Source organism: Callorhinchus milii, unplaced genomic scaffold (genome assembly GCF_018977255.1).
Source record: "Callorhinchus milii isolate IMCB2004 unplaced genomic scaffold, IMCB_Cmil_1.0 Scaffold7, whole genome shotgun sequence".
NCBI classification, from domain to species: Eukaryota; Metazoa; Chordata; class Chondrichthyes; order Chimaeriformes; family Callorhinchidae; genus Callorhinchus; species Callorhinchus milii.
Window position 1 is genome coordinate 24032902 of NW_024704748.1, and position 12095 is coordinate 24044996.

The following is a 12095-nucleotide window of genomic DNA, read 5'->3' on the forward strand; positions in this document are numbered from 1 at the left end:
ATCATATTCTAAAACTTTTGCTGGAATAACCTTCAGTGTGAATTACATTTGCTATTTTAAGAAGTGATAATGCATTCACATACATGGTTTACATAGCCATATATTGCTTATGAAGCAATCTGCTCATTTCCTACATTTCTGCCCTCATGTGCATAATATTTATATGATGAACTTTTTTTGTAAGGGCTAGTCAATTTATTACTTAATGCACAACTTTAGTCCATATTCCCTGTCCTTAACCAGAAATAACTTGCGAAGATCTAGATCTAATAAACTGCACTCTATTTCATACATAAAAAGACCCTTTGCTTCCCCTGCATTTAAATGCTCATGTTCATACGATAATTGTCAGTCAATCAGTCAAGCTGCTCTTATGGGATCTAGACTCATATTTGGTTAAGTTTCAGACTGACATCACACAAAATAGTCTTGTAACACATGATACAATATACCAAAGGAACAAAGTATATGTATATAAGACACCACCTCTCAAAACGCACATCACAGAACATGTAATGCAACTGAGCCGAAGCACTCCTGCATGTATTCATACAACTCGTGTAAAACAGCATTTGTCACATATCTAAGCTTTCCTGTCACAGCCTTGAGAATCAGTTGCACATCAACTCAAAATTGCGTAAGCGTGCAGATATTAACTTAAGCAAGTATCAATGTACACCACCTTAAGGAGATATCCTACCACGGGTGAGATCTGAGGAAACAAGTGGTAAATCCCTGAAATCAGAATAAGGCAGATATCTTGGGAGTGTATAGCTGAAAGATCATGTGTCACATAGTACCAGACCTTGTATCCTACCTGCGGTATTGCCTGCAATTCATGTCACTTAGTACAGCAGCATCTTGAAATTGGAAGGAGTACACAGAAGGGCAACAAAACTGACAGCTGGAATTAGGCAACTGAGTTATGAAGGCAAACTGAAGAAACATGCAATCTTAGCATTAAGGAGAAGGAACAGACAGTTCAGATTAAATTATTTGACAAGTGTTCAATACAAACACTAGACTATTGAAAGTCAATACAAATTGAAATTGTGTCAAATTCCAGAGGGGAGTAGATGAGAAACACAGGACAACTCTCATCATAGTTCATCCAGAAAAATAGTCACTCCTCTTTACAATATATTCCCATCCCTCAGAGGATCAAATTCAACATCCTCACCTTCAAAGCTCTCCAGTCTGGCTACTCCCCAACTCTGTGACAACTAAACATTTACCAATCTTTCTGCTCCCTCCACCATCGGCAGACAGGCCTTCAGCCTTTTAGTCCCAGCCACCCCTCCTCTGGAACTCCATCCCTGAAGCCCTCCACCTCAACCCCTCCCATGCCTCCATTAAGGCCCATCTAAAGACCTTCCTCTTCGACCGTGCCTTTAGTCATCTTCCAAACCTCCCCCCACCCCCGCTCTATACCCCTCGACTCCAACCCCCAGGTCGGGTGCAAATCCTTCACTGCCCAGCATCTTGGGATATCCTCCCTATGCGAAAGGCTCTATGTAAGTGCAATTTGTTGTTGTTGGTGTTGAACATTACTACTCTCACAATGTACAGGTTTCAAGCTAAACTGGGGGAGATTGTGCATCTCCACTGAAGGGACGATGATTTGCGCACAGCTGGGAAGAGTGGTCAATTTGCATTCCATCAAATGCTCCTCTGCACTTGTAATTACCTCTACAGATTCCCAATTTCGTTAACACATTGCTTTTCAAATAAATTATGCCAGTTAAAGTCTGCAAACAGTTTAATTTGTACACCTGTTAAATGCAGCGAAATGTAGTGAACTTTAGGATTTTCATGATAAACTAGTTGTATCAAGGTTCTAATCTTAGCAATATTCTGGGCTTTTACTTTGTGTAATAGCCAAAACAGGGCTGAAAAGAATTGGAGACTTTCAACAAGACACACACAACCATTTGCATAAATGGACAGGTTTTAAATTCTTTATGCAGCAAGTTTACTCACTGTAGTATAATACCCTTGTTCAGTGGAATACTTTGGCTTAGCAGTGATGCACAGTATTTGCATAGACAAAAAAAAACTCAACAGCACATTCAACAACAGTTTTCACAGCAAGAGTATGTATTTGTGCAACATGAAATTCTTCATCAGGGTTGAGTAAACAATCAACAAAATCCACACAACTGGTTCTGAACTTAATTTTATAGGGGAGAGAAAAAAAAGTACCTCATCTCATCAGGTCACTTTAAATAAATAGGCTTAGTAGAACAGAATTCATTGGCAGAATTTCAGGGCTAAACTAGGTTTGCAGTAGTGAACATTAGTGAAGAGCTGAGAACATGTACAGTCTTTGTGAACTTGAAAACAATAATTTGTTGAGTCCATACTTTACGGAATAACAGTTTTCTTTTAAAAAAACAAAACCCAAAAAACAAAAAGACAGTAGTTTGGTGAACACTTTCCAAACACAACCTAACATCTCTTTTGTTCCTTACAGATTTTACTTCATTATAGTATTCAAACCTACTGCATTTAAAATATCATCCATGCACTTGTTCTCGGGGGCTTTTTGGGTTTGTTTGTTTTTTTTGCCATGCATGATGCCCCGAATTCTTCAAATCAAAGTACACACACCATCACCAACACCAAAACATCACAATTTGGCATAAAAAGATTTCCCTGAGAACATGTGCACAAGTATTTTAAAAATATTGACCACAGATGAGTGGCTATAATAAAAATAAATCTAGAAGGAACAAACAGGAATCTAAAATGAGTTTTTAAGTGCCCTCGTTATGAAACCAATATAAATTCAATTATTTTAGATGCTGGTATACTTTTTTCCCTATTACACAAGTTCTTACACAACCACATGCAGTACATTTATAGCTAAGGATGTACATTTTGGGGGAAAAAAGCCTTTTTCTCTTAACATTAAAGTAAATTTAGCATTCATAGTTTATTGTAGTCCAACTAAGCCAGTTCTGATTTCAACATGGCACAACGCGTCAGCCTTTTTGTTGCCAGAGATCAGACCTCCAACACGACTTCTATTTGGTATCCAAACTTTCCATGATGCATGACAAACTAGAAGAGTCCTATCTGCAGGCTTCCCAGTGAAGTAATGCCCGTGCCTCCATCAGATGATTTCCGTCACTCATCCTCCTCCTCCTCATCTTCCTCACCATCTGACAGAGAAGTGCAAGGTCGTATCTGTCGATAGCGGTCCAGCCATTTCTCCACCATTTGCGTTACCAACGGATGGTTGCGCCGACGAGAGCTCCTCTGCTGTGCAACCAGAACTCCACCTTCAGTGACACAGCAGTCAAGCCATTCTCTCAGTAGTTTCTCCTGCTGGTCCTCATTACCCATCTGTAGAACACATTTGAATAGATCAACTTGCAAATTATCTACACCATTATTAATCTCCTAATTTTCACTGATTTCTTATGCAACACAACCTACTTTATGGATCTCAAACATTTACAAAATGAAAATAAAACTTTTTTTTAAAATAATCAGGAATTTCCACTCAGGTTGTTATTTTCTTGAGTTGATTTACCATCTTGGGGATGATAACATAAATTTGTGCCCAACTAATATGTTACAGGGACTTGTTCTGCCAACAATGCAAGAACAGCCATTTTTAATTAGAAGCCTTCACTAACCACTTATTACAACAATCCATTTATGAAGTATATCTTCATGAAACAAACTGTTCAAGTAAGCAGTCACACGTGAATAATAAGGCTTCAGGGATGGATTACGAAGGAAACCACAATCCCTTTAATGCACCAAACAACAAAAATGTTGATGGATCAATAATAGGCACTTTCTGTACATTATAGTAACATCAATGATCTGAGAAAGCAAGTGCAAAGCTAAAAAAAATTGCAAGGTTGTCTAACAACACAACAGGAAATGTACGCACCTCATGGGCTGAAAGAAAGTGGATGTGCAGTAGCTTCCTCTCACTGTCCACCAGTGGTAAGAAGGTAATGTTGACATCATCATCTGTGTTTAGGTTGGCGCCAGCACCTCGATTGTCATAGCCAACATTTTCCATAGCGACCAATGCAGAAAAATGGCCCCTTGTGTAACCCAGAGCTATTGGACTCTTCCAACAGAAACTCTGCTCCCATAGCAAAGGTAAGTATACACCTACAAGGAGAAAAATACATCCAGGTTAGATTTAATCCAACATTAGCAACGATAGATACGGATTCAGCTTTGCTATGGAGTTTGGAGGAATACTGAATAAGATTCTCAAAGGCTCAACTGGAACGGAATAGTTTCTATTCTCAGTTCCATATGGTATATCCAAGAATTAATCCATAACCATCATACTAAAGGCTTAATAGAGTTCCAAGAGTTTGCGTTAGTGAAGCAGTGTTGAAGTTTATTAGGACAAGCATGGCCCCAGTGCTACAGGCTCTATTAAATTCAGGCTAGTTATGGTTGCTATCTCCATCTTATATTCGTATCTGGATGCACTACAAGTGCTTCAACTGCTTGAAAATTAGCTTAAAGCATTAGAATTATGGCAGTCAGCTAGTTCCTATAAAAGCTCAACTACTATTAAGTCAATGCTAATTTCACCCAGAACCATTTATTGTGATAAAAAATGCTTAACTAATTCATTTGAATTGTGAAGATATTAATGGCATGATGAACCAAGGAAATGCAGTTCATTAAATTGTACCAGTTCGGTATATGGATCCGAAAAGAGAGTTATGTAGTATAAATCTAACTAATAGCCCAGTGCACAGCTACAGTAAGATGCAGACCATGATATTAGCAGAAATAAGAGTACAAATTAAAAGGCAATAGATATTGTTGATATCTAAAAGCAAGTTAGAAAATCTAAATTAGTGCACATTTAGGTCATCTAATCTCTCAAAGGTGATTTATTCTTGGCCTAGAAAAAGTGCGGTGGTGAAAACCTAGGTGACTTCAAATATTGAGAATTAAAATCACAAAGAAAGGTTAAGGAAATTGTCTTGTTTTTGGAAAAGGGATTTTCAAAGTGATTTAAAGGTCGCAAGGTTACAAAGGGGATTAAGAAAGTTGGCAGTCTCTGACTAAGTTCCATTAGGGAGAATTAGCATGAAAATGAACCCCTGAGATAGTGAAGTAGGTTTCTCACAGGATGGCATGATTAACAACTGGATTCAGTATTTTTAAACACTTTACAAATACCACATTTCCAAACTAGAAATTCTTAATTCACACAATGAGCGCTTAGTCCAAACGAGGGTCCAAATTTCACGCCACTCACAGTACTGAGCACACGGTAAATATTGCAAACTTCTTTGATTTGATATACCATTCGTCATTCAAGGGTCTATTAAAATATTGCTGAGGCAACCATTTACAAGTGCTAAAATACTCAAGATTTGCGAAGCTCAACAAAGTACACACCAACACAAAGTTTAAAAGTACTGGAGTCTGGATAGAAACTATTGATTTGCACTGTTAATTAAACATTATACAGAGCAGTCAATGTATCAGCTGCTTGAATAAGTGACGGAGAATTGCACCAAAGTGTTTCATTGCGCAAACATGATAGCTACATTTTGTTATCTCGTTCTCAGAATCTCTCTCTCTCGTTGCAGTGTATTTTAAAAGTTGAAATATTTTACCTTTACACTTCAACATTTTCAAAAGTTTATGTGGAAACCATGCAAACCAGAAGAAAAGCAAAGACCCCTCAAAGGTTCCCAAACTGTGATCCAGACACCATACAATATAAAACAGAAAACAAAACATAAAAAAGTATTCCAAAATGTGCAAAATCTGCATCACAAGGGATAAAAGGAATAAAAAGAGTTTGGACTGAAGCAAAATACAGTACAATCGAGAATAGAACTCAAAACCCAAGTATTAGAAGCTGGAATTTGCCTTGAGCAGCTCAAATATAATATGAACATTTAAAGCAGGTCAACAATATTCAGAATATCTGAATGATTCAATGACTGTAGCACAACTTCTGATGTATTCTGTTTTATCTTTTTTTATACTTGGATAATCCATACTTTTCTTGAGCTAAATCGTAAATTTTAGTAATGTTTTAATACTTGTGAACTGTGATCTCATTGCCTTATTAATCTGATATTTCAATTGTTCAGTTACACTTGTCCAGCACAGTGAGTGATGTTGAGAAGATTTCTTTGAAAATGTTACCCATTGGTTGAAAAGAAATTTTGCTTTTCAAAGCTTTTCTGCATAAAGATTTATAAAATCTGTGGGCTAAATTCCGATAAGAGTTTTGAAACTTTTTGAAACACAAGATTGAGATGAGCTGTATTTTCCAATAAGAAATTACTATGAAGTGCAGTGACTATTTGTTGGCAAACACAGCAGCCAATTGGCACACAACTTTGTCATTCATCAATCCCAATGTCCAAAGAATGCTCCTGCCTCAGGTCCAATAAAGTATTTGTAAAATCAACGTATTTATATTGCTATTAATTTCATCCATCCTCCCACGTAACAAAAATAGTTACCAGCTTTCTGATGAAGTTGCAAAACCTTGACAAAAAAGATCTTTAAAAGAAAAACAGCCATCTATGCATTCAATGAGCACAGCAGGAGTGAAGTTTCAAAAAACGAATAAAACATAATTCTGTAAATCGGCTGATTTGAGATTTATTGAGCTATAAAAGAGCACAGAACATTTAGTCTTTTTTTCTAAAATGAGACACTATCACCATTCACATTTAATTCATCCCCAAGCAAAACCAGCCCAGTATTCCTATGATCTTCCAGGATATTTATAGCTGAATTACTACGAGCAGAACTGAACTAGACTTTGCCAAGACCAACCACAAAGCATTTCAGTGGTTTTACTAAGGAAAAATATTGATTTCAAATATCCGGAATGTTACCACTAAATATAATACATTGGCACAAGATATTCAAAGGCAATGTTTAGAACAGTTCTCCATTTGGGTTTATGCAAAAGTGGCAAACAACAACAAATTACATTTGTACAGCGCCTTTCGTGTTGGGAGGACATTCCGAGGCACTGGACAGTCAGGGTTTTGGACCTGAGTAGGGGGTTGGGATCAGGAGGGGTGGAGGACAAAATAATTACAAATTCCTTACCTTGAAACCGTGTGTATCCTAAAGTCTCACCGCGAAAACTCTTATAGTACTTCACTCCATAGACTATAATTGGTCGACGAAGAATATGAGCCAGAACAAAGATGTGTGTCTGCTCCAGACTGGCTCCAGGCTGAAAGAATAAAGTTTGCATAAAATATTTCTTCCCAAAATCACACACACTTGCAGACATAGAAAAGTTTAAAAATAAGAAATGGCCATTTTTCTTGCCTCAATTTCCACAAGTGGGATCAACAGTTTTGGAGCAGCCACAGCTTTGCCACTGGGTGGTGCTACAATAGCTACACACAAACAAATTTCCATAGTTAGCATCAACAGAGGTTCAGAATAAGAGGGCCCTACAACCCATTTGATCTCATCCTTCACACGTACCCATTACACATTATGTGGTTTCTTAAATTCAATTTAATTCAGTGCTCCAAATTCAACTATCCTTTCTGGAATCTCATTCCTTCATTTATTTCTCTCCACGTAAAGAAAAGATCCAAACACCTGTCCTAAATTGCAGCCCTAAACATGTGCTCTCTGCCTTGAATTATACCAAAGTATTGTTCTGGGTTCACTTTCTCTAACCCACTTAGCATTATATACAATCCTGTATAACATATTCTCTGAGAGGTTTCTGAACCTGTAGAGCCCTAGCTAATCCATCACTCTTAACACTGCATCATTGCTCTCCTCTACATTGCCTCTGCAATCTGGCCCGTGTTATTTACCTGCAATTCACACATTCAATTATTCTTGGAAATGAATAGGTCACAGAGTTAAATCATCAGGGATCAAGTACACAGTTTTCTGATGCTCAGCAACATATAATGAAAAAAATCATCCTTCCACTGACATGGCAATAGGTCAGATTTGATTGTTATCCTACAAAAACACGCTGCTGTAATTATTAAATAGATGGGTGCAAAGCAGATTACTGGGAAACTAGTTTCACTGTAGGAGGAAAGGATCAGATGAATAGATGTAATCCCAGCTATCAGCATCACATTTGTGAGGCATCTGCTTGTAAGATGTCAATGGCTGCACTCTGCCAGCCTTTGACAAATGTATTCTCAGGCAACTATTTACAATTCATTTGGAGTCATGTGGCTCAGTGGTTAGAGCACTCACTCTAGGTTTGATTAGGGCAGGGCGTAATTAATGTTGGGCAAGTTTCCTTATTCCACACACCTCTGTTTACCTAGCAGTAAGTAGGAACCCGGTTGTTAGTCAATTGGTTGATCGCTTTTCTGGGGGTAATTATTCCTTAAAAAAATAATAATAAATTGGTCATTTTCCATGACAGTTTGTGGGTCACTGCTGTGCACAATTGGCTGCCACGTTTCACCCACAAAATATAAAGTCAATTCACTTTACAGTCTATTCTGTGAAGCGCTTTGAGACGTTTAGAAGACGTGAAAAGCACAATATCAAATGCAAGGATTATTATTATAACATATTGAGTATATTCCATGTTTAATTCTGGTAAACGTAAAGGGATGCTCACAAAGAATACTGCCAGCATCATAGAAATCAAACAATTTTCCAGCACAAAACCCAGACATTCAGCCCATTATGCCTGCATCAGCTATCTGTATTAGCTGTCGCTTTGGTCCTATCAACTGCATAGAATACCCTTCAAGATGTCACCACCTACTATGACTACTAATTACAGAGGACCAAAGTGAAAGAAAAACTGCCATCATCTACTGTGAAATATAGATGACAGGAAATAGAGTGATTACAGGATAAAAGCACAGACCAAAAGGAGCCAGAGAAAAAGCATGTTCAATTTAACTTATTTGGAAGGCTAATGGCAGCCTGGGATTCATCAATCCTAGGAAAGCACTCCACCAGTAAATATGCAACAATACCCAGTTGATGCTGCACTTTCCTGGGGTGCTCTTTCTAAAGCTGTCCATTCCCATGGAAGTAAATGGAGTCCCTGAAGGATACAAAAACTTCTCTAAGTCACAGACACCCTTCAGAACTGTCCAGCCAAAGCAGAAGGGAAATCTGGGGGAGCTAACATAAATATAAAAGATAGATTTCCAAGTACATTAACTGTGACTATTTTGAACAAAAAAGGTTCCCACACAGTTTTCTTTCCCCTTTAATCCCTCAAATATCTCTACTTGGTGTAGAGTGAGGAGGAAATAGTAAGTCAACAGTTCGCTGAATAAACCATTTTTCTAAAAAAAAAGCAACCACTTTCACAAAAAAAATCTGCTCATACAAGTAAGTGGCTCACCGACAGCAAATGGGACACAAAGATCAACTGTGAAAATACAATACGTTAGTGGTGCATTTCTTAATTGAATTACAATTCTTTCAAATGAAACCTGAACAACAGAAGCAGTAAATCAATTAGCAAAATCCAAACTAAATAGATTGAAATCAGCAAAGAAACAAATGCACAGCAATAATGAGTCAGCCTGTTCCACGAGTCCCACCCAGCCTACCATCTGCTCCAGCCTTTGGAACTGCACCCCAGTCCCTTCACCATACTCCTTCCCGTGCCTCCTTCAAGACCAGTCTCTTTGACCACGCCTTCGGCTACCCTTCTATCCTCCCTGCCTTCCCCCACTTCTGATCCCAACCCCCTGTTCGGGTCCAAATCCTTGACTGTCTAGCAACGTGAAAGGTGCTATACAAATGTAATTTGCTGCTGCTGTTGCTTTTTTAAATCACGTGCAAGTCCTACTCCACTGTCTACACTATCACTGAGAAATCATTACTACGAGTTTCAAGTTACCACAAAGCACTGTACAACATTAGTACAAGAGCACAGATAGACAATACAGCTTCAAATAATGAATCCAGAAAAACAAAATCTCATTCTCTAAACTCATTTTAGCACTGAATTCTGCACTGTCCTGGGCAGTTTGCTGCATATATCCGGATGCTAACACAAACAATCAAGAGTATTTTTTTGGTCCAAGTAAATCTTAAAATTCAAACGGTAAATATTTATGACTAGTTACACAACTGATTACTGACCACCCTAGCTTAAAAACTACCTGAAGATTTCAGCCACAGTTATTCATGAACCTCAGAACGGAGTCCATAAAAATAATAAAAATTATCACGTTAAACTATTTGATACATAAGATGTGAAACAGAAAGCATTCCGTATAGTTTAGTCTTAGAGAGGTACAGATTTTCATTTTAACCCAAGCACTAAGAGATTCACCTACTCTCTGCTGAATCAAGAATCCGCCCACACCATGTAGGATTCTTGAGCCAACCACCACAAACAAAAATAACTCGTGAATCAGTTGAGCTCAGGGGTAAGCTCATATCTGCTGCCTTACACAAAACACTGCTCTGCATGAAACTTCCATTGCAGAAAATTAGTCAAATTGTCCACATTTTTCAAAAGTGAACAAAGTTACAGTAAACCCCGGTGTTACCGGACTCTAGGTATCCCCAATTCATACCTCGCTGGACCAGGACCAAAACAAAATTTAAAAAAATATATATTCCCCGGGACTCGCGTGTAGACTCTCGACGGTCCACCTGTCCTAGTGCTTCCCTGTCTCACCATCCTTCTTAACCTTCAATGATCGGGGATATCAACTTTGACTCTGTTTGAATCCCGCAAGCAGAAGCTAGATTATTCGCCATCTTCTGCTGACAGGAGTCAAACAATTACCAGCATTTACTAGCACTAAAAAAAGGCAGCAACAAAAATGCCAGAAAAGCCACTGTAATTACTGTTCGCCGGAAATTCCTGCTCACTGGAAATTCCTGCTCATTGGATTGGATCTAGAAGGTAATAGTTTACCTGACTTGCAAGGGACAGGATGAACGCCCAGTCCTCCTGCCATTGCTCCTCCCGCAAAGAAAAATGCAAACCAAAGCTCTGGGAATACCAAGACTCCCACTCCTTCCAACGTGTATAAAACCTAACGGATGAGAAAAGAAACTGCGGTAAGTAGAATGTAATGGTCAGATTACAGTTAGTTGTTCTGCTGCTGTTAAACATTTGTTTATCGATTAAAATCAACAGGAAATCAGGAAAAAAATAACTACATACAAAAGCATTGTAAAGGCTAGGGCCTGGCAAAAGAAGCTTGCAAGAAGAAATGCTTGTAGTTGTAGACGAAAGTCGTACCAATGCGAGCAGTCATGCAAGCTGTCGTGAAGAGCCTTCCGCAGAACTGAATCTTTGTCATAAATGCCCCATGTGGCTTGTAGCACTGAATCAAGCAGGCAGTCGCCTGCTGTGCGGTTCCAGAGTGCATAGAGCCTACTATCCAGGCGACTTCCTAGTTCCAAGGACCAGTTTATAATGGGTGATTCCTCTTCCAATTCTATAGTCGAGAAAGTGAACAGAAAATTTAAATGATCGAAGTACTGCTCCCACCTTAAATAAAGACTCCATAGTTACTCCATTATGCAAGTTCAATGCAAAGTTCATTATAGTGTCAACATGTCTTCCCCATAGGTCAAGTTCCTTTTTAAGCAAACATAGAATGTACAAAGGAAATACAACCACACTAAATATTCTTCATTTATAGAATGTCTATTTAATACTGGGGAATGTAGAGGGCCAACTATCAATGTTTTGCAAACTAACAACCATAGAATACAAACTCATTAAAGTAAAAGCGCAATTCTGCAAACTACTAGTGAAAGAGGAAGTGGAGTGTTTAAGGACAGTCTCACCATCAATTTCATAAAGTAGAGCTTATCTGTGAAATAATCTCCATCATGCCTGCAACTTCTAAATGAAACTAGAAATTCAGAGGCAAATTTGAGTTAACTTGGGCTGTGGGCAACCACTTACTGGACAGTCTTAACTCACTTCCCTAAACACTTCTCTTTTTAACTGTAGGTCCTTTATAGAGAAGAAAGACTCTGTTTAAGCTATAAGGTCAGAAGTAAAGTGAGAGAATTCCAACCCACTGTACATGGTTCTTCTCCCCCACCCCACCATATGCTTCATTCAATTTACTGGTTCATAAGCAAGTGAGGAAGATGGTATTTCAGCTATAATTCACAAC

General features: G+C 38.3%; 1 protein-coding gene across 5 annotated transcripts in view; it reads right to left on the minus strand.

The window, feature by feature from the left end:
* Positions 1 to 1930: 1930 nt before the first annotated feature.
* The window catches only part of LOC103185449 (ubiquitin thioesterase ZRANB1), a 32821-nt gene continuing 22656 nt past the window's right edge, over positions 1931 to 12095 (minus strand). For all 5 annotated transcript variants that reach the window (XM_007903953.2, XM_007903954.2, XM_007903952.2 and 2 more), the window contains 5 exons: positions 11204 to 11402; positions 10874 to 10994; positions 7084 to 7213; positions 3908 to 4137; positions 1931 to 3348 (listed from right to left, as the gene is read on the minus strand). In XM_007903953.2, coding sequence (XP_007902144.1) covers positions 3130 to 3348; positions 3908 to 4137; positions 7084 to 7213; positions 10874 to 10994; positions 11204 to 11402 — 899 coding nt within the window. In that variant the 3' untranslated portion in view covers positions 1931 to 3129. The remainder of the gene's footprint in view (positions 3349 to 3907; positions 4138 to 7083; positions 7214 to 10873; positions 10995 to 11203; positions 11403 to 12095) is intronic.